Source organism: Epinephelus fuscoguttatus, linkage group LG12, assembly GCF_011397635.1.
Source record: "Epinephelus fuscoguttatus linkage group LG12, E.fuscoguttatus.final_Chr_v1".
Taxonomy (NCBI): domain Eukaryota; kingdom Metazoa; phylum Chordata; class Actinopteri; order Perciformes; family Serranidae; genus Epinephelus; species Epinephelus fuscoguttatus.
The window spans coordinates 11,220,571-11,242,122 of record NC_064763.1 but is presented as its reverse complement, the minus strand read 5'-3'; the positions used below and the strand labels follow the sequence as shown (position 1 = coordinate 11,242,122).

At 40.8% G+C, this 21,552-nt stretch overlaps 3 protein-coding genes across 7 annotated transcripts in view; 1 reads left to right on the top strand and 2 right to left on the bottom strand.

Moving 5' to 3' along the window:
• Positions 1-211: 211 nt before the first annotated feature.
• Positions 212-6,457, bottom strand: itpkca (inositol-trisphosphate 3-kinase Ca). The gene is made up of 7 exons (XM_049591432.1): positions 6,335-6,457; positions 2,305-2,404; positions 1,975-2,188; positions 1,474-1,678; positions 1,262-1,363; positions 1,106-1,177; positions 212-938 (listed from the first exon to the last, which is right to left on the bottom strand). The coding sequence occupies exons 1-7, from the start codon at positions 6,380-6,382 to the stop codon at positions 732-734; spliced, it is 948 nt and encodes a 315-aa protein (XP_049447389.1). The 5' UTR covers positions 6,383-6,457; the 3' UTR covers positions 212-731.
• On the top strand, positions 4,867-12,818 carry ccdc61 (coiled-coil domain containing 61). 5 transcript variants are annotated; one of them, XM_049591428.1, is made up of 13 exons: positions 4,867-5,884; positions 7,135-7,292; positions 7,380-7,462; positions 8,907-9,067; positions 9,193-9,345; positions 9,429-9,636; positions 9,737-9,837; positions 9,956-10,176; positions 10,277-10,355; positions 10,442-10,639; positions 10,721-10,754; positions 12,267-12,333; positions 12,424-12,818. In XM_049591428.1, exons 2-13 carry the CDS (start codon positions 7,145-7,147, stop codon positions 12,516-12,518), a joined length of 1,548 nt encoding a protein of 515 aa, XP_049447385.1. In that variant the 5' UTR covers positions 4,867-5,884; positions 7,135-7,144; the 3' UTR covers positions 12,519-12,818. The 5 variants fall into 5 exon arrangements, with proteins under 5 accessions (XP_049447385.1, XP_049447387.1, XP_049447384.1 ...); XM_049591430.1 differs by having other exon boundaries at positions 4,868-5,884; positions 9,737-9,819; positions 9,959-10,176; positions 10,721-10,766; XM_049591427.1 differs by having other exon boundaries at positions 4,868-5,884; positions 10,721-10,766.
• Positions 12,819-12,961: 143 nt separating this feature from the next.
• Positions 12,962-21,552, bottom strand: part of LOC125897929 (transcriptional regulator ATRX-like) — a 29,594-nt gene continuing 21,003 nt past the window's right edge. The window contains exons 23-35 of the mRNA XM_049591426.1: positions 19,505-19,635; positions 19,341-19,408; positions 18,921-19,015; positions 18,680-18,836; positions 18,495-18,586; positions 18,295-18,400; positions 17,990-18,167; positions 17,129-17,320; positions 16,894-17,037; positions 16,708-16,773; positions 16,537-16,632; positions 14,541-14,669; positions 12,962-14,455 (exon numbers count right to left, since the gene is read on the bottom strand). Coding sequence (XP_049447383.1) covers positions 14,363-14,455; positions 14,541-14,669; positions 16,537-16,632; positions 16,708-16,773; positions 16,894-17,037; positions 17,129-17,320; positions 17,990-18,167; positions 18,295-18,400; positions 18,495-18,586; positions 18,680-18,836; positions 18,921-19,015; positions 19,341-19,408; positions 19,505-19,635 — 1,547 coding nt within the window. The 3' untranslated portion in view covers positions 12,962-14,362. The remainder of the gene's footprint in view (positions 14,456-14,540; positions 14,670-16,536; positions 16,633-16,707; positions 16,774-16,893; positions 17,038-17,128; positions 17,321-17,989; positions 18,168-18,294; positions 18,401-18,494; positions 18,587-18,679; positions 18,837-18,920; positions 19,016-19,340; positions 19,409-19,504; positions 19,636-21,552) is intronic.

The following is a 21,552-nucleotide window of genomic DNA, read 5'->3' as shown; positions in this document are numbered from 1 at the left end:
TGGTCCACAAGGAAAAAACTATTATTGGTCTCAACTATTATGTGTAGTTGGACTCAAAACTGCCTCAATATTGGTTACTTGTCCCAAAGCATAGTGTTTTTTTAATGGTGAAATGTAATCCTAAATCCAACACATATGATTTCACAGTCTAATGTAATGATAATCACAGTTAAGCAAACAAATTAAAGAAATACAAGAAATACGGCCACTCTTATGTTTTAGCACCATTTTAATGACACAGCGTGACATTATCATCTCAAACCAGAGGGGGCAGCCATATCTTTGGCTTATAATTGCTTGTGCTATGTATTTCCTGAAATAACAAGCAGGTCATCAGAAGAATCAGACGTCTCCGGCTGTGGCTGGAAACTAAGATGGTGTCTCTTACAGAGTACACTTGGCGTTAGTGGCAGTGCAGTAGAGGTGAGTGTAGGTCTATTCAGTGGTCAAACTTTACACGGCTCAGGTAGAGATGACCTTTAAATCAATGTTGTGGGCCTGATGTACTGTAAAAAAAGATTCTGGGAATATTTACTTGTTAACACATTTTGCATAATGTGTTGTTACTGTAATCATTCACATCTTCCATTTTTACACCCTCATAGTGTATTTTCCAATAGAGGCAATTCCCTAAATTCTGACAACTCAACCATTTCAGTCTATCGGCAGTCACTCACTTATGATGGTGAAGGAAGAATGAAAAGTAAACTTCCACATGTCTAGAGTAGCCTTCAGGTCAGTGGCAGCATGTTGGCGAGTATCTCAATGAGGTTGTCCAGACCCCACAGGTAGCCATCTTCTCGATTACCTTCTACCCAGGGAGTGCGGTGGTCCAAGGTGAGGTGTGTCGGCAATGCAGCTGTCTTCCCAAAGTCAATCATCCAGACTCCTGTTCTGCCTGTCCAGTCATGTACAAACAGTAAGGAACTGCCCACAACCTGCAGGGACACAGCTGTTAAGAAAAAAAGTCCCACCACTGGACAAATGAGTTATATTATCACCCTATTCCTGCTACACAAGCCAACCAAAAATGAGCACAATAGATCCCCACTACAGTGGTTCTTTCCTTCAGTACACTGCTTAACAAAACTGTCCCACATCTAACCTCATGTGATCTGAAGAAGTCTGACGCCTCCAAGACCTGCCGCAGTTGTTTCAATCGTCTCAGATAGCCCCACTGAAGGGAAAGATACAAGACTTACAATTGAGTGAAGGAAAACAAATGCGCAAGTAAATGAAAGTCAGCGAAGGTCACACTCACCATGATGTGTGTATTGGATTCGACAAAGTTGTCCAGTGCTTCCATCACCTGCTCTCTGCTTTTGGTCCTTTTGAAGTTTGTGTGACACTCTTCATTTGACTTCTGCAAAGGAAACGTTCAGGTTACAGCCTGAAAAATTTGCAGCTAATACACAATAAAAAAGAATTCAGTCACTATAGCAACATTTATGGAGATTTTACTTTGGAGCTCACCCTGAATCCTTCGATACGGAATCCAAGAGTTGTTGTGGAGCTCAGTGTCTCCCTCCACTGCATGTACCTTGTTTTCAGCACCGCCTGCTGGGCTCGTTCCTGTACCGTTGGGGCCTCTGGGTCCACAGCCACCATCTTCTTGTACATGTCGTTACGAGGCTGGGGCCGCTCTCTAGCCAGCTGCAGCTCTCCCTCGAGGTATGTGCTGTAAAGGGCAATGCTTTACTGTTATTGTGACAGGAGCATATTAACTGTATTAAAAGCCACTGAAAAAGTAGAGCCTCAAAGAGGAACATATTGCTTTAGACTAAGCATTTTTGATTAAGTTACTTGGCTATCTAATATTTCAATGATACCATTCTTGATATTTAGGATATATCCAAAACTATAAGGCCTCTTGGAGAATTACTGCTGCACTATATATCTCCTCCTTCAAATCTGCCTGAGAGAAAACTCCTTCAGCTGTTCTCAGTGTCAAAAAATTGCCTCGTCTAAGCTTACCGGCTCCCCATCTTGCAGTCCATGATGGCAGGGGAGTTGAAATAGGTCAGCAAGTTATCCATCATGTTGTAATCCTGCTCGTCCCGCTGTACCACACCGTGGTAGGCTGGAACAAAGGGCTTCAAAGTGTCTTCCATCAGCCTGAGGTAGCATTGTTGCTCCCTCTCACAAAACCTCTTTAGCAGTGTGCCATAATCCCCAACATGAAAGCTCCCTGAGGACAAGGAAGGAAACGAAGGCAAACCATATTTGCTCCATTACTTACATTAGGGATTTTTCCCCCAAATTAGACCCAGTAAATGAAAGAATATTGAAACTATTCACACAAACCTGCATGACCGACCACTTGCAGCCACTGGTGAGGTTTCTTTGGAGTCATAGGGAGGACAGGTGAAGTCCCACAATTTTTGTGTGTCTTCCATGCAGAGTTCTGCATGGGAAGACAAAAAGACCTCAGTCAGTCATTCTTTAGCACACACACACACACACACACACACACACACACACACACACACACACACACACACACTCCAGGTCACACTCCTCTGCTGCCTGTGTTTTACTGCGTCTTCACAGACAAGCAGCAGACTTCAGACTCAGTCACTCGACGTTTTGCCTTATGGGTGAACAAGGTCTCCGTGGAAACAGTCCCTCGTCAAGACTGAGTGAAGAGAGGACAGGGTTGCCTCTGATCTTGTGCAACAGGTTCATTAAACATTTACAGGAAGCACTTGTTTTCTACTGAAAGCTGCTATTAAACACCAAACAGTAAGAGGCACACAGATGTTGACAATGTCGACATGATACAGATGGTTTCAAGTTCTGAGATTATGTTAAAAATACACAGTTACGACAATCAATTTGTGAACTGGAGGAAAATGCATCTACTGTCAACTTTTGCATTTATCTCATTAACAGATGCCAAATGTTTTCATTTGCAGTCGTGGTAATTTAGAACCACTACACTAACATTTCAAGGAATTTGTCCTTAAATACCTTAAAGACATAAAGACTTAAATCGTATTTTATACTTCTACTCAACTGCATTCTGTTGGGTAATATTGTACTTTTTTTTTACTCCACTATATTTATTTGTCATGTCAAGCTACTGTGGTTACTTTTCAAATTAATCAAATACAACAAGTGATTAGTTTATGAAGTACAATGCACTGTTGGAGGTGAAACTATTAAAAGTATATAAAGCAGTTAAAGTGAGCTTCACTTTGACCAACTACTACAGTAAAATGCTGCTTACAAATTAATGCAAGAGCTATTATAATCCAATAACATACACAGACCCCATTTTTCTGTATAATGTGGCCATTCACTTGTGACATAAAAGTATATTTAGCGTCTTTATAGTACATCTGCACAAGAAATCTGACTTTGCTTTTTGTTTTTGCTCTTAATGTACATACAAAGCAATATACAGACATACAGCTACAACAAGGGCCGCAAAGCTGAACAAGATAAACAGACATTTGACTGACTGACAAATATATATATCTATATATATCTATATATATATATATATAGATATATATAGATATATATATATATATACACACACACAAATAAATATATAAAAGTATCTTTACATCCAACTATCAATCTGTCTATCTATCTGTCTGTCTGTCTGTCTGTCTGTCTGTCTGTCTCTGTCTGTCTGTCTGTCTATCTACTGTATATAATAACGACACAATGAAATTTGTAAACAGGTAGTGAAATGGTGGGAAGTGCTGCAAAATGGTGCTTGAATAAATATGGAGTTATTAATTAACAGGTTGCTTTATACATGAGGTAGGTTGATATGACAGTATATACAGTGTATACAGTGATGCCTATATTTATACTGACGGTGATGATATTAAAGAGGAACACCACCTACATTAGGAATTCAAATATCTTATTTCAGTGGCCTAGGACAGTTCAATCACTGTTTGTGAACATGAGCTACACTCACTCATAGCTAACACCAGAGGTGTAAGTGTCAAACTTGTAAAGTAACAGGGTATAAAGTCTGTAGTTGCTCCATCGACAATAAATGGGGGACTGATTTGGCAGATCGGCAGAATGTTTGTTTTCTTTTCTATACCCAAATGAGCTTTAATCCACTGTAGTGTTCTCAGTCCTGAAATAGGGAATGTATCCATATACTCAGAACATGCACCTGGGTGATCTGTGTCATCTATAAGATCTTTCCCAATTCACTGTCTATGGAGCATCTCCAGTCCTTTTACCTTATGACAGGGTCTTCAAGATTTTTCAGGCCAAGGACCATCTTAGCTGAAAGAGAGACGAAGCGAGGGACTCCCTAATTCATATATTGTGTAAAACTGAGTGGTACTTGAGATAATTCTCAGAATATTTTCAGGTTTTCTACCGTTTGTGCCAGCCTGTAGCTGCCTAACTCAGCAGCAGTTGTAGCATGGCTACGTGCATTAGCTTCACCCTCTGCTCTGTTGCTACTGGTTTTTAAAGTGGACAATATTTGAGAGTCCCTTTGGAGAAAAGTTACAAAACAATTCATTGTGGCTCACAAGAATATGCATACATTTGGAATGTTACCAATTATTACCAAATGTGGAAAAAAAAGGTGCCACACAGTGATTTAGCATTAGCCAGCTCATGACTGCACAAGGATTCATGGGTAACAATAAAGGGGCATGCATGGCACCATCAAGAATCTATATGGAGAGCTGCCTGGGTGAGCGAGATAATAGTATCCAGGAGAATGAGACTAGTCGGTCACTGACAGAGACCCCAGCTAGCAAAATGGTACTGTGGGAGCCAACACATGGACATAGTTCACAAGGACGGTCCCCTATCAACATATGTGGACTTCCTGAAGACAGATGCAGGAGCAGAAAGCACTGACAAGCACAGAGGATCGAGATGACTGGAGACACTGATGGAGGGCTCGTCTGAGGAAATGTTTGCCTATCATTAAAGTTGTGTACTGTGAATTGCATGGGTTTTATGAATAGGCCGATGTATCTGTGCCAATAATATGTTGCATTCATGTTAATTTGTATTTAAAAACAAACTTAAATCTAAATTTAAATTATCAAGCAACAATTTGGTGGCCCCCCTGCAGTATCTCTGAGGAGCCCCTGGGGGTCGTAGACCAAATGTTGAAGTACCAGGGCCTATGACATCACAAATAGTTTTAGCACTCTAGTTTTTAGATTTGGGAGACAGCTGTTTATATTTACCAATATTTTTGGGACTGTCATAGACCATAATAATAACATACATGACTTCTGAAAATGGGTGTAGTTCCCCTTTAATGTGCTCAACAACAGTGAGTATTTAAAATATGAAATATATAATTTAGTGGTAAATTGGCTGCTTGGTGTTATAGGGTTACTGACATGGATTGCTCGTGACACTGCGTGACTGATGTTAACTGTTAATCAGTTACTGCCAGTGAAAATAAAGATTTTTTTATCTATAATTATCTATTGTGTGCCTATATCAATGTCTAACTTAAATTTGTCAGATTCTGTTATTGGGGATTAAATGGTGAAGCACTTAGATTGTTATATTGCTACTTATATCTACAACTTGATCCACCACTATTGATTTTCTGCATCCTCTTGCTGTAGTGTGTGTTCACGACCTGTGGAGGGCAGCGACACGCCTGAGAGGCGATGAGTCTCCGTAAAGTTGGAGCAGAAGAAGAAGCAGCAGAGCCAGAGCAAAGTGAAGAAGAAGAATTTAACGGTTCCCGGTTGTTGAACCGCTCCCGTCTCCACGGTGCCGGTGGCTTCCAAATTGTTTTGGACTGTATTGTACCAGTGGCACCAACCAAGCGGCTAGCTGCTTCATTAACTTCACCTAGCTAACGCACCGAGTAGCTATGTGTTGACACAACTCACCTCATTACGGAGCATTACTACGACCAAAGGTAACGTTAACGTATTATTGTCTGGTGTTTATTCGCACACTGAATAACATTAGTTCACATACAGATAGCTAGCTACGAGTCAGGGTTACTAACTTGCGTGACCCAGCGCGAACTAACGACAGTGTCCATGCTAGCTAACCTTAGCTAACGTTGGTCAGTAAACGTTACTACAGCTAATACTGACAGAGAAGTATAAGATAAAGTAGCGTTATTAAGCTGTATTTCAGAAGCCCGCGACGATCAGTTTAACAAAGCTAACCCTCAACCTTAACGTTATTTTTGTGAACTAGCTAAATATGATACCCCCAGCGTCTGTGTTTTCTGTGCATGGACAGTAAAAGACAGATTTTATGTCACGGTCGCTTTCACCCTGCACGGGAGAAAGTGAAGTCTAGCGCGGATCAGCAGCAGCATTGTACCTTAACAAAAGAGACACGGTTATTAACTTACCTCGTAAACATGACATAAGACATTTGCCGAGTCCTCGACATATGACATGACCAACCAACCAGAACTTTTTTTCAATAAAAATGATGACACCTTTTGAAATGGACTCGGTCAGCTCGCTACCGCCCCTCGCGGTGTGTTGTGATGACGGCAGACTGTGTGAGGTGAGCCAGGTGAAATAATAAAGACAGAATAGTGATGGACAGGTTTAACATAACTGTGCTCATGTAAGCGTCAGTTTGCCAGCTCCCGAGAAGTTATATCTAAAGCTAATTTTAAGATAACAGACATCTGTCCTTTTCTATTGAGGCTGTACTCCCGTGTTTTTACAACTTGGTTGTTGTGATACTGAACAAAATTATCATCTCCAATGTCAAAGTGAATGCAAATCTGCACAAATCAATCTATATGAAGTACAAGTAGAACAATACTGTGAGTAGAAAACAGGACATGCACATTATACTTGATTTATTTTTAATGTGCCTTTTAGGCTGGACAGATGAAGTGCTCAAATTTTTGCTTGTATTCTTTTGATGACTGATTTTTACACAGTATGGAATCTGTTTCTGATATTTCCAAATATGTCAAGACGTTTGATATGATGTTAATAGCTCCATCTGGCTCTGCTTGGAGGCCAGCGATCTGAATCCAAATCAGGATTATAATCAGGCTTTAAATATGTTTTTTTAACCATACAGGAGCTTGTTAATTATCTACTAGCAATACCCCGCTGTGAACAGTAAAGGAGTCACTTGATTCCAGTTGCTTCTTTTTCACAAGAATCATTTATTTCCCCTACACAGACCCAGAGCGATGGAGGAGGGCTCTGAGGTGATTGAGGATATTGTATTTCGAGGAGTGGAGTTCTCTGTGAAGATTGAGCTGGACAAGGGTTTGCTGATAGTAGAAATCTCCGACTCAGTGACAGCAGATCAATGGAGAGGGGATTTTGATCCAGCATGTAAGTTTCATACATTTATTATAGATTACATACCATCACAGGCACCAATAGTCTAACTTGCACTATTTGTTCTGTTTTGTTTTCCAGACATTGAGGACCTCACTCGCAAAACTGGCAACTTCAAGCAGTTTCCTATTTTCTGCAGCATGTTGGAATCAGCTGTTAGAAAGGTATATTTAAAGGTGCATTTGGAGAGAGTGAAACAAAATGCAGAGGTGGCACAAATGCATACAAAGTCAATAGAAAGATGTGAGCAGACAGAGATTTGCTCGAGGCTGTGTGAACTGAGGCGAGACTCATCCATTCGAGTTCAATGTTTCCACTTGAGCGAAAAATGTACAGTTAGCCCGAGCTGTCTTATTCCCTCTCTGCTTTTCATTAATGTTTAGAGCAGGGGCCAAAAGGAGAGGGCCTGGAGGAAAACCAGAGAAACAATTGGAAGTTTGGGTCCATTTAGAAATCGGTCTCAACTGGACACTGTTTCAGCAAACATCAGCACTGTCTTTTGGCTAAATCCAAAGTAAAATGTGGACCCCAAAAACAGTCAAAAATGTGTGCAAAGGGTAAAAAACAATTTTTATAACAGTTGTATCTAAATACACCTTGAAGGGAAACACTGGTATTTTTTAAGCTATACCCTAGTTTCTCATGTTTTTGTGTCTAAGTGAATTGAGGAACAACAATTTTTGAAACTGGTCCAGTACTGGGAGAAAGGGCTGCAGCCGACAGCAGCAAGGCAGGCTTGGGGCAGCTGTGCTCCATCTATGTCCACTAAAAGTCCTTGTTTTTGCCACTAAGAGGCTCAGATTGTTGTCATGAGTGTCTGGCAATATTACAGAAAAGACCCTACAGAGAAATAAAATATCTTACACTTGTTCTGATCTGTTTTGTGTCCAGGTGTCACTAACAAGAAGCCTTGTTCTAAAATCTCACAAGGTGAATTGTTGGAGGAAGAAAACAGTGGAAATACAAGTGACAGTTGGAGAGGAGTACCGGTAATAGTTTGTTGTGTTGGAGTACAGAAAGTGTAGCTTTCAACAATGGTTTTAACAATAGGAAAAAAGTCTGCTAGATTTCAGGACAAGACTTCTCCTTTAGCGAGACTTGGGCGCAAAACATACCGGAACAAGCGAAAGGTTAAAAAAAAAAAAAAAAAAGTTCCTCTGTAGGGTCCTTTACTTAATGTTGTAAGACACTCGTAATAACAATCTGAGCCTGTCAGTGGCAAAAACAAGTGCTTCTAATGGACTTAAATTGACTGTGTACACCTGCCTCGAGTGGTTCCATCGCAGCCTGTTTTGCTGCTGCTGACTACAGTGCTCTCGTTTAATACTGGAGCAAATTCAAAAATTGTTCACACAAATCACTTAGACACAAAAACAGGAGAAAATATAGAATTACCCTTTAATATGAAATTAGATTCATGAAGACAAAAATACCTAATTGTTACTATTTTTTTGTTTAAATGTAAAAGAAATGGTAAAACAGTCATAAATCAGGAGGCCACTGTCATAAAAACATTTACAATTTTTCAGAGTTTTTTTTTTTTCTGAACTTGATTGCTAGTCTGTTTTATTTCTAATGTTGCAAAGTTAACTTGAGCTCTTTCTGCAGATGAGTGACTCTGTTACACTTGACCTCTTGACCTACGCTGACCTGGAGCTGCTACGTAACAGAAAAGCTGGAGTGGTTAGTCGTCCTCGCGGCCATCAGCAGGCATCTGCTCTCACTGCCAAAAGATATCTAATCCTCATATATACTGTAGAGTTTGACAGGTTTGTATATCTGTGGCAACATTCACAGTCACATATTAAACATAATTTTGTTTGGCTCCAGATTTAGTTTTTCAGTTATGTTTGTGGAATGAACTCCTGATTTGGTGGCTGTTTTGTATTTGTAGGATACACTACCCATTACCTCTGCCCTATGTGGGTAAGCCTGACCCGGCTGCCCTGCAGAAAGAAGTCAGAGCTCTGAGGGCTGAGCTCAGCACCATCTCCTCCCATGGAGTAAACAAATCTGCAGAACTAGAAATACAGCGGCTACGAGCAGAGTAGGTTTCATTTCATTACCATCACTGAGACCAATGTGAAGAGCTGTCAGACTTTTTCTTTAAGGTCTCCTACTGTTTTCAAGGCTGGCTCGGGTTAAAGAGGAGAAGGAAGCCATGGCTAAGGTTCTGGAGCGACTGCAAATCGGTGGAAGTGGTTCCACATCTGGACAAGAGGACTGGAGAGCCAGAGATGTGGTGAGGACGCTGGAGGAGCAGCTTGTCAAGGAGAGGGCCAAAAGTCAGCGCTCGGCGAGCAAGAGATGCCAGGAGCAGCGACTCCTAATGGAGCAGGTGGACCTCTCCTGCTTCTCAAAGTAGTCAGCTGAAAAAGATATATGGTATTTCCTTTGTTAATCAGCTGTTTGTTTGTTTTTTCTCCTGTTCCGGCTAGTTGGAGGAGCTGAGAGCATCAGAGTGCGCTCTCCGTGTCCGTGTCAAAAGTCTCACCAGTGAACTGGCGTTACTACGAAGAGGGTTAGACAATCTCAGCATGTACTATATCTTTACTTTCTCTCTCTTTCATTCATTCACTGACAATATGAAGTAAAATTGTGAATTCTGATTATTATTATTTACGTACTTAGTGTGCACCCGTTGTGTGTGTCTGCAGCAGAGTGACTCCTGTGTCCGGTCGCATCAGCTCTCGAGTTGATGGGGAAATCTATCGCTCGCTCTCCCGTGAGAGGAGGTCAGGGTACGGGACAGTCAGGGCTCGCTCAGGATCCAGAGAACGAATGGAGAACAGAGGGCAAAGATTGGAGGAGAGGGGAAGAAGAGCGGACTCGTCAGGACCACGTGCTCATATACCCAGGCCGTCACCTTCTCCCACTGGTACTGGCTCTGCTCATGATGTTACAGGAGTTTGGTTGGCCTTTTATTTACTTAATATGATGATGTTTATATCTAAATATTTCCACATACTGTCTTACAGGGTCTCGGATACAGCGCTTTGACCCAACTGCTTACATCCAGGACCGACAGCGCAGACAGAAAGAGGCCGAGCTCAAAAAGTTGGTTTCCATTATTTTACCCTCGACAACACAGCACCGATATTTGATCTGCTCAGAAGTAGTTTTAACCCTGTTTTCTGTGTCAGACAGAGGAAGGCACGGAGGGACATGCTGACATCACCCATTGTCCCTGAGAGAGGGCGTTCGCGTTCCAGAGAGGCCTATCCTCAGATGACCCGCTCTGGCAGCAGAGGCAGGAGTTTATCAGTGGAGCGGAGAGGGAGCAGGAACTCCTCTGAAAGCTCGTTAGTGGATATGGATGAAATGGCCAAAACTCTGTTCAGGTGATGTGCGAAGGTGAACCTGGTTTTGTGAAATATCTGTTTAAGATTGTTATTTTAATGTGTGTTTGTCTGTGTTTACAGAGGAGGGAAACAGACTTACAATGGACCCAGTGTGGTGAGTGACATGGTAAATAATCAAACTCTCATACACTGTTTGTTGCTGCTTTATCATTTGTTTCTTGAAAGAATAAAGTTGGGGTTATTCTATATTTTTGTCACCATACATAAATCCAATGAATAGACCAAAACCAACAATGCATTTGCCCGCCTCTCAATACTCTTTGACTTCCCAACTCCGTCTGTGGCTCACATCCTCAACCCAATTCTTAGAGACCTCTTTAGAACAAGTTGCAAATGTTTTGTTTCTTTTTTTTTCTTCCTTTTTTTTGTTTAAACTTCGTAATTTCCTGAAACATCTGGGCACTGTATTTTTCAGCTAAACTTACTCAAAAGGGAATAAGTAATGCATGTGTTAGGGACATCTGTAGATTAATTCACATTTGATGTGAGTGCAGCAGCAGGCTGGTATAAGCTCGCCTGGGAACCAGACGAATCTGCAAGCTCATGTTTTACTTGTCTGGTCCTCCTCCGCTTTGGACAGATGTCCAGCAGTCTGAAATGACCTGGGCCAATTACTACCTTTATCTAATATGAGGCACATTTGAGACAAAGAGGAGGGCTGTTGAGGCATTTTTAAAAACAATTCAGGTGGCTGTAGCTGATGTGGAACTTTATGTTGTTGAGGCCACTAAGCATCAGCGTTGAACAAACTGGGCATTATATTTGCACCAAAAGGAGAACAATTAAAGCTTTTCTTGAGAAGAAAAACATGTTTGATGTACTTCTGACAGGATTTGGAAAAGTTCTATAAACCAACTCATTATACACCAGTTCATCTCTGGGCGCTGTAGTCTGTTCGAATTTTCTGTTGCCCGGGCATTTTTTCCCCCCCTTGACTTTGCACCAAGTTTCGCTCTACACCAGGCGAATGTGGTCATTGGTCACTCAGCACTACAGCACATGTTGATAATGTCCCTTGGGGTTATCTATATGGTAACCCTAGATTTGCGAAAACTCCTGCAAGATTTTTTGTTCCATGTTTCTAATGTTCATATTAACCCAGACTGTGATTTTAACCTAACCCTGACCCAGTGCTTTTTGTGCCTAAACCTAACCAGACCTCAGGCACAGCTCGGTCACACCTTAAAACAGTGAGATAAGAATAATTTGAAGTGGCTCGCAAGAGTTTCATAAATCTTGTGTTACCATCTAGCCACACCCAATCAGAAAAATGGACTGAAAGGTTCATGACTAATAAGCATTTGCAATTGGGTCTGGCGATGTCATACAAAAGCAGGATTGATATGGTCATCAAAAATAATGAAGGAACATGTCACCCAGTACAATGATGAGGCTCACTGATGTGTTTTTAATATTTTTTGAACAATGGGGCCCTGTGGCACAGAAGAATAAGCTACATTTATAAAGCATGGTTACACAGACGGTGCTCATAACTAAGATCCATTGATTGATGGTTTTGAGCTTTTAATAGGATTTGTTGACAATAAAAAATTGAAGAATATCACCAGGCTTATCCTGCAATGTGCAATCTCTTACCTGTTGCTAGTCTAGAGGAGGCCTTTTGACCAGGAAGCCATTATGCAGCACTCCAACACACAGAACAAAAGACAAAGGTAATAATGAAAGTCTTTCACATTGTTTAATGCAATAAAATGTATTTAATTGGAAAAAAACATCTTATCATTTTCATTCTTAAACCCCAGACAGCTCCATAGATACAGGTGCTGAGCTGTCAGAGATTGATGCCAGGCTGCTGGCACTTCAGGAGTACATGAGGGACCTGGATACAGGACACTAACAGCTACTGTACAACCTGCTGCACAGGCCACTCCATGTTAGCTGATAACTGCACAGCTTGAAGCTCGGCCATCTTTTTTCAGACTGAGTTGTGAGTGACGGGTTCACCACAGTATACCTGTCCATGTAAGAGACTAAAACTCCATCTGGAAGATCAGACTTCCAGGACTCGAGGAAACTATAGCCATCACTGTGAAGGACTACTTTTTGTGGACAGAAATTATTTTTTTAATGTACCAAGTTTTTATTATTTAACTTAAAAGATTACTGTGTCTGAGTAGTGTTTTTTTTTTTTTTTTTTAACACCTCACCAAACCAACTAAACTAGTTACATGGACCGTCATTTGGCAGCACCTCCGTCTGTAACAAATTCTTTTCACCCTTAATTCACTTGTCAATGCTTTTGTTCCTGTCTTTGGTTAGTTATCTGAGAGCACAACACTTGTGTTCATTAGTCGTGGAGTTCTCTCCCTTTTAAGCCAAACCACTTTTTTAAACAAAAATGTCAACGCCTGAGTCTGCATTTTCACTCCGTATGTTGTGATGTGTCTTTCCTGCTCGACTTTACTGAACGTTACCCATGCATTTGAAGCATTACAGTTGATCCCATTATACAACTTTTAATTAGTTCATCCACACAGTGCATTAAAATGTAATTAAATTTTGTTCTTAAACTGAAGTTGACCTGGTTTCCCTTTAAGGTTATCGCCCAAAACTTAAGCATAAAAGATAATTATCTTGGATAACACTTGCTTAAGGTAACAAGACTCAAGATGAATTAGATGGACTTAGGATATTTGTATGTATGTGTACACAAATCCACACCCCTCTCATGGTGATCGTGCATGCAAGACTATGCACACCAGTCTTTTTTTATGATGGTGAAACTGCCAAATTTTGTATGAACTGCTGTTTGTGCACAAAGACTGTTACTGTTATTTTTCCCCAGACCAATGCCTTTTATACCACCTAAAATATAATTTATAAGAAACCTATCCTGTGTGGGGGTTTTTTTCCTTACATACATGTTGTGCACAGTTGTGTATACAGTGCTTCCCTTTGCACTACTGTCAGGTGAAGGAGAGCCTGAGGGAAACCTGGAAGGGTTTACACCACTGCAGCTGGCTTGCTTTCATTAATTAACAAAAAAAATACTTGTGGGCATGGTGCCTTCCTCTCAGGGGAACAACTCAGTGGCTGAACAGCTGCTCTGTTTCTACCAGGATAATCGGGACGGAGACTGTGGCGGTATATGTCATGGAAGAAAGTGCATACAGCACACACTGAAACTGTAGGCAGCTACACATATTCACAATAAAGCTACATATGCAATAAATATACATATGATTTCAGTGGACAGTATTATTAAACACAAAGTAAAAAAAAAAAGAACCAATTTCTGTTATTTTGGTTATTTATTACGGAATTATAATGAGTGGTAATAAACACATAACACATAATTGTTAAACACAATGCAGTACCAAAACGTATTAAGGTGAAATAATAAGGCATGAACAGTAACCTGTGCGTCAACCAACAAACTCAAAGTGTTTTTGGTATAAAGCAGCGAAACAGCTCCCTATAAAACTGTATAAAAGACATTTTACAGCTACAAGCGATGTGGGAGTTAAAGTGCTCAAAAGTGTTCCTAAATTGTCAGTGCATGTGAACATTACCGTAGTGGATACTTGAAATCCTAAGGATAACACTTGACTCAACTCTGCTGTCACGTTGCTTTGAGGATATGGCAGCTCTGTACACTTTGTTTTTCATATTGGTTAAACATACATTCATTTCACAGGTAGAGCAGCGATGAAGAGCAAAGGCGTCACATGATTGTCTTGTTCAAGTCTGTCCAGGCTGGGTCACAGTGGTCACAGTTGCCTGCATCGCTTGAGTCCTTCTAACATTCAGTATGGCCTCAATGCTGCGTATAAGCTATGGAGGGATGTGATGGAGACATGAGAACAAATATTTATACATACAGTGTATGTACACACATACATACGTAAAGATGACTTACTTTTTGCTGCTTTGCAAGAACGTCTCGATAGAAGGCCTGTCTACGTTCCTGCTCCTTCTCATCACTCACTTTCCAAACCTGTGCTTTGCTCTTCAGCATGGCCTCAGACAGCTGAGGATACTGTAGCCGCTGTAACATAAACACACACCTGGTTACACACAGAGGGTTCAAAGAACATCTGATCTTAACTTTAACATAAGGTTGATACTGCGAGCAATTTGCATCCTGTATGATCTGCCAAATTATTTGCTGCTATGCTTTATCAACATGTAAATATATTCAAATTCTCATGTACTCATACAGTGAACGACAGACAGATTATTTTATTCTGCATAGCATATCAGTCAAAAGATAACCATAGCTAATGTACCTCCTCAAAACTCAAACACTCAGGGTATGTAGAGGAACACGCTTCATACCCTGAGTGTTCCTCTACATACCCTGAAGGACTGAGCATACCTCCTGCTCAGTCCTTCGAATAAGTCACCCTCAAACTGTCTGGTCCCACTTCCCTGGTCATCGCCATCATCTACCGCCCTCCCAAACCAAACAACTCCTTCCTCTCAGACCTCGCCGAATTCCTCACCCAGCTATCCGGCGTATCCCCCTCAATTCTCCTGCTGGGGGACTTCAATATCCACTTCGATGATCCAAACTGCAAAAGTGCAATAGACCTCCTGGAACTGCTCCACTGCCTTCACTTCACCCAGCATGTCAACTTCCCCACCCACTGTCGCGGCCACATCCCGGACCTAGTCTGCTCCACCGGTCTCACCCTCCACCAACTCTCCAGTACCAACCTCCACATCTCGGATCACCTGGCCATTACTGTGGACTTCGAGACCCCCCTCCCTCCCCCAAAACTCAAACACATTATATCCTTCAGAAATATCAAGTCCATCTCCCCCTCTGCTTTCTCTGACTCACTGGCAAATACTCTGTCCACATTCATCACCCCGCTGACCCCAAAACCCTCTGACCTGGTCACCCACTACAACAACACACTGTCCCTCTGCCTCGACAAACTGGCTCCCTTAAAAACCAAAACTGTCTCATTTACTCACTCATCTCCCTGGTACACTCCTGAACTCCGTCACATGAAAACCCGTAAGCGCCAACTTGAAAGACTTTACAAGAAAACCAGTCTCACAGTCCATCTCCATGCCTATACAGACCACCTTTCAAACTACAAAGACGCCCTCACTGCCGCCCGGTCCAACTACTACTCACAACTCATTCACTCTGGCTCCAATAACCCCAAGACTCTCTTTTCTACCATCAATAAACTCCTCAAACCCTGCGACAACACCCTCTCCTCCATCACAACTGACAAATGCAACTCCTTCCTGGCATTTTTTCAATCAAAGATCGCCCCCTCCCCCTCATTTTAATTGTTTAAATTGAATTAAGTTGTGAATTCATGTCTGAGAGGATAGTGTTTTTCTGGCACAGGGCAAGTTTAAAGTTTATAAACAAAAGCAGAGCAAAATATATATATATTTTAAAATCCTTTAAAACATATGTTTCACCCAAGAAAGGAAATTAGTGTGGTAATAAGTTATAATTCCAAAGCTGTTTTGGTAGGGTAGGATATGATTTGTCTTAATTCTCAAGAACGGGTGCAGTACATTGCTTAGCTGTGGCAGTACTTCCATCTGCTTCTCCAAACACAAGACAATCCAACTTCATACAGTATTTGAGATTGATGAGAGTGATTTATGTTGTGATAATCTGCAGCAGTGCTTCAACAGTGAATGGTTAAAAATCAAGACTAATCTATAAATCATCCTCTATGCAGAGGACACCTTGATGTGGTCTGATCATTTAATTCAGGAAATAAGAAAAATGTATGATTAGAAAAATAATTTATATTTCTAAAAATACCATCAGTGACTTTAATTTACTACTGTGAGTTGAGGTCATTACTTTTAAAACTGTCCTCGAGTGTTAAATCTTTTTATTTACCACATTACTATAAGACTTTAGTGTCACTCACCGATTGCAAAATGTAGTCCTCGATAGGGTAAGAAGTCACACGGGCCATCTCTGTGAAGGCAACCGCTACATTTGCTCTGCTCTCGTTCAGCAGTTTCTGCAAAGACATGTTATATGTCACATGTGGTGTAAACACAAACATCACCAGCAGACAAGCTCTATTGATGCATACCACCAGCTCTTCATTGGTCTTCATATCCAAGGGGTTCTGGCTCGAGCTGGCTGGAGCTTTGGAAGACTGGAAGACATTAACACAGAGTAAGCACACAGAGCTGTAATATAAAATACTGTCCATAAAGAATAGGACACACAGTTTTACAAGACAGAGCCCTGCTCAGAATTATCCATAGCTTTTTACCTCGGCCTCATACTCAGCCCAGGCGTCTTTGCGTTCTGCCTCACTGAGCTCCTCCTCTTGTTTATGGTCCAGCAGAGATTCATGCTCGTGGAAAGATACTATGTGGTCTTTACTGGTTTGTAATAGCTGTCCCAGGACCTTATCCTGACAAAGACATGTTTAAGGTAATTCAGTACAGCAAATTCATCATGTAAGCCTTTGTCAGACAGCTGTGTACAATATTTACATCAAATACCTTTGGCACAACAGTGGTGCTTCTTTTGCTTTTCTTAGAGATTGGGTCGTCCAGCAGGTCTGGCTCAAATGTATAAAGTTCAGTCAGTTCAGAGAGGGTGAAGTGCCTCTCAATCTGCTGCTGATCCACCACTCGAAAAGACAAAGACTGCTTGGTCACCTGACGATCATAGATCTTCTCCTCCATGGTGCCCTAAGATGTGAAAATTATGGCGATAATAAACAGCACTGACAGGTTTATAGCTTCAGTATAAATACAGCAGCCCCAGGAGACCCATGTCCATTAAATTATTTTGTACTGACCACAAAAAATAAAACTATCCAGTATTTCTCAAGAAAGAAAGACAATGATTCGAGGACAGTCAAAACGAAATGAACACAAATTAATGCAGCAGAGGGAACTTCTTCACACCTGTTCTTTGGATCAATTAAGCATTTTATGAACCTCAGATTTATCTGATTCAAGGTACACATAGTGCAGCTCAAGAAGACTTGCATTTTGTGCCCCAAACACACAATGCTACGATACATTTCTGTATGCTTGCTTGGCTTATTTTTGCACAATAGATGCCAGCTGTATTCAGGGCAAATTCCTACTTAATGAATAAGCAACTATTCCAGACAGTAAGTGCACTACATACTATAAAGAGACAGATCAGCTCTTTTGAAACTAGAATGCACATCAGCTCATGTGACTTCAATTTAGACCATCTATCACATACCCCTGGTGTGCACTTTATACATCAAATGTTACAGTGATATTGTTACAACATGGTAACATCTGTTATTACTAAACACATTTTACTATTAGGTTTATCAAAACACTAATATTTTAGATATTGATAAAGACCAGTGAGCGTACCTGAGCCAAGAAGCGGTACACAAACACTTGTTTCAGCTGACCAAAGCGGTACACCCTGTATATGCTCTGTATGTCATACGAGGGATTCCATGAGGCATCAAAGATGATGACCCTGTTAGCAGCAACGAGGTTGATGCCCAGTGAGCCGGCTCGCGTTGAGATGAGAAACAATCGGCCGCTAAAATAAAGATCAATAAAATACAATCAGAAGAGAAACTTTGTCATCACACTGTAAAATTCTGTCTTGATCTTACTCCAGATGAATCAATAGACAAAGCTTGAAATAACAGTCATGTAATCTGTACCGAACATTGGCGGTGTTATTGAACTCTTCTGCCCACTTCTTCCTTAACAGAGCACTGGTGGAACCATCGAGACGATAGTAATCAACATTTTTAATCCAGCTGCCCACTGTCAGAACAACGACGCACAAAAATCAAAAGTTAAGAACCATTAAGGAGGACATCCTAATAAATTAATATTTTGTTTGCCATAAACAGAATACCTTTGGCTGACGATGGGTGTCTGGCATTGTGAAAAGCCTTGAGGAAATCCTCAATCAAGTCTAATGAGATCAAGGACTGACTGAACACAAGCCTAAAAATGCCACAAAAAAAATCGGACCAGTCAACATCTTAACATGCAGTCTTACTGTGTTTAAACTGGCTTCACATTGGAAAAGAAACATACACTTTATCTTCCAGATCTTCAGCCATCCTGAGAATCTCAAACAAGAGCACCATCTTCCCTGAGTGCTCCAGGATTTTGGCGTCCTCTTCAGACAGCAGGTTCTTGAACCAGTCCTCATTGAAAGTCTGAGCCTTCAGGCTGATGGGTGCTTTCTCTCCTACAGAAAATATAACACAGGTCAAACTAAATTAGCGTGCAAACTACAGGATCGCAGCCTTTGTGAACACAGAAGCTTTAATACCTTCCACTGCTGGAATGCCTCCGGTCACATCAGAAATACCTGCTGCATTGCTGTCATCGTTATTCCCTTCTTGTCCTTCATTCTGTCTCAGTCCACTACATTAGGCAAAGAATGTGTATAGCGAGTATATCAATAAAATATACATCCAAAACGGTTGATAACTGCAGTTTAGGTGAAACAGAGTGAAGCTTCAGTGAGTACCTATACCCCTCTTTATTTCTCTCCCATGTTGTTCAAAGTTATTACTCTAAAATTAGAGGAATACATAATTTAACAAAGCTTTCAAAAGCACATAAAAGGTCCTAAAGCCTAACTATCTTTATAAACGACTAGATGTGCAGAAGTTTGTTTTGAGAAACAAAGGAGGTGATTATGATTTGTTAAAGCAGAATGTGATTATCATCCCACAGTAGGTCTTACCTCTCCTTCACAGTGGGTTCATCATCTTTCAGCAGAGCCGCTTTTTTTTTCTTCCTTGCAAAATATTCCTGTTATAAAAATCCAAGCCAGTGTTAATAAACATATTATACACTTTACATTTGACAAGTGAGAAATAAACATGCCTTCAAGGAGATTTTTTGAACCTTGTTTTCTTTGCTGATGTAGTTGAGCTGAAGGCACCAGGGATGAGTCCAAATTTTGCCAAGCACCTGAAAGTCCTTGAACAGGTTTGCTCCAGTCTTCCCCTTTTGTCTGTTCGTCACAGAGCCCATAACTGGAAAAAAACCATATACCTACTTCAGACGGTCGGACATCTGTGAAACTCCAAATCTGAATGAAATCTTAGTTTTGCGGTTTCTATGCCATTACTGACTTTAACTTCCTTTTCTCACTGGCGGATGATCAAGTGAGGTGAGTGTGAGTTGGATAATTTACAGTATGAGTGAACGACACACATCTGCCATGCTTATCTTGACTAAAACTTATCATGGAGACATACTAACAGTTTCTGAAGCATTAAGCACCTCACCCGCCCCCCCTATATTTTTCAATGAGGAAATTTCAAAATAGGGGAAAAAAATAGTCTACTTGTGACAATGATAAATAATAATTTTACACTGGAACATAAAAGCTTATGGTTAAACTAGAGCTCTGAAATAAATAAATAAATAAATAAATAAATAAATAAATAAATAAATGCCATATAATGAAAACACTCTTGACCAGTAAATGTGCAGTTTTCACAGAACAGCCAAAAAAAAAAAAAACAACAACTTCAAGGTCCAGAACATCTATTAGCAGAAATGGTTTACAATATATTCATAACTATGCAATCCCACCAGGATTTCTCAATGTTGCGATCACAACAATTAATGCACACTCAGCCTATTCCCTGTGAATTCTGTGCAACCTTGCAATTGTGTCCAATCATCATAGGTAAATCTCATCTCAGTAGAGCTGGTTGCAGTGTACGGATTCAATCAGCCCCTCTTTGCCCCGCTCACTCCCTCTGTTTATCATGAGACTGATGCTGCTGCTACTGCTGCTTACCCAAATTTAACAGACCACTTCAGAGCACAGATTATTGTACTGAGTAACTATTGGTGCTTTTTAACTTTACAAAGTGTCACGAACGCTGCCAAGCTGGTGAAAGCATGCAGGGCTCTCCCTCATCTGACGGTGAAGCTGCGGAGCACGTGGTGATATCTTTCATCTGATGTTATCACTACTGCAGTGTCTGCCTCATCTGAAATGTAACTTCCTGTCCTGTTGTAGCTTCATCCTTGTGGACTTAACTGTCATCTAAATCTACCTGACTAGTTCTGACGAAAACTTTGGACCAGAAAAGATTTTTTTTTTTTTTTAAATATTTTATGCCAATATTGGCCCTGAAAATGCATTATATTATGATGCGCATCCTGAGTAACTGTAATCTAAAAAAAAAAAGAAAAGAAAAAAATAATCACAACATTCATCATCATTTTTTTTTAGAAAAGCTTTCGTAAAATCAGGCATTTACAATGAGCAATTTACAGTACAGGCCAAAAGTTTGGACACACCTTCTCGTTCAATGCGTTTTCTTTATTTTCATGACTATTTACATTGTAGATTCTCACTGAAGGCATCAAAACTATGAATGAACACATGTGGAGTTATGTACTTAACAAAAAAAGGTGAAATAACTGAAAACATGTTTTATATTCTAGTTTCTTCAAAATAGCCACCCTTTGCTCTGATTACTGCTTTGCACACTCTTGGCATTCTCTCCATGAGCTTCAAGAGGTAGTCACCTGAAATGGTTTTCCAGCAGTCTTGAAGGAGTTCCCAGAGGTGTTTAGCACTTGTTGGCCCCTTTGCCTTCACTCTGCGGTCCAGCTCATCCCAAACCATCTCGATTGGGTTCAGGTCCGGTGACTGTGGAGGCCAGGTCATCTGCCGCAGCACTCCATCACTCTCCTTCTTGGTCAAATAGCCCTTACACAGCCTGGAGGTGTGTTTGGGGTCATTGTCCTGTTGAAAAATAAATGATCCCAACTAAACGCAAACCGGATGGGATGGCATGTCGCTGCAGGATGCTGTGGTAGCCATGCTGGTTCAGTGTGCCTTCAATTTTGAATAAATCCCCAACAGTGTCACCAGCAAAACAGCCCCACACCATCACACCTCCTCCTCCATGCTTCACAGTGGGAAC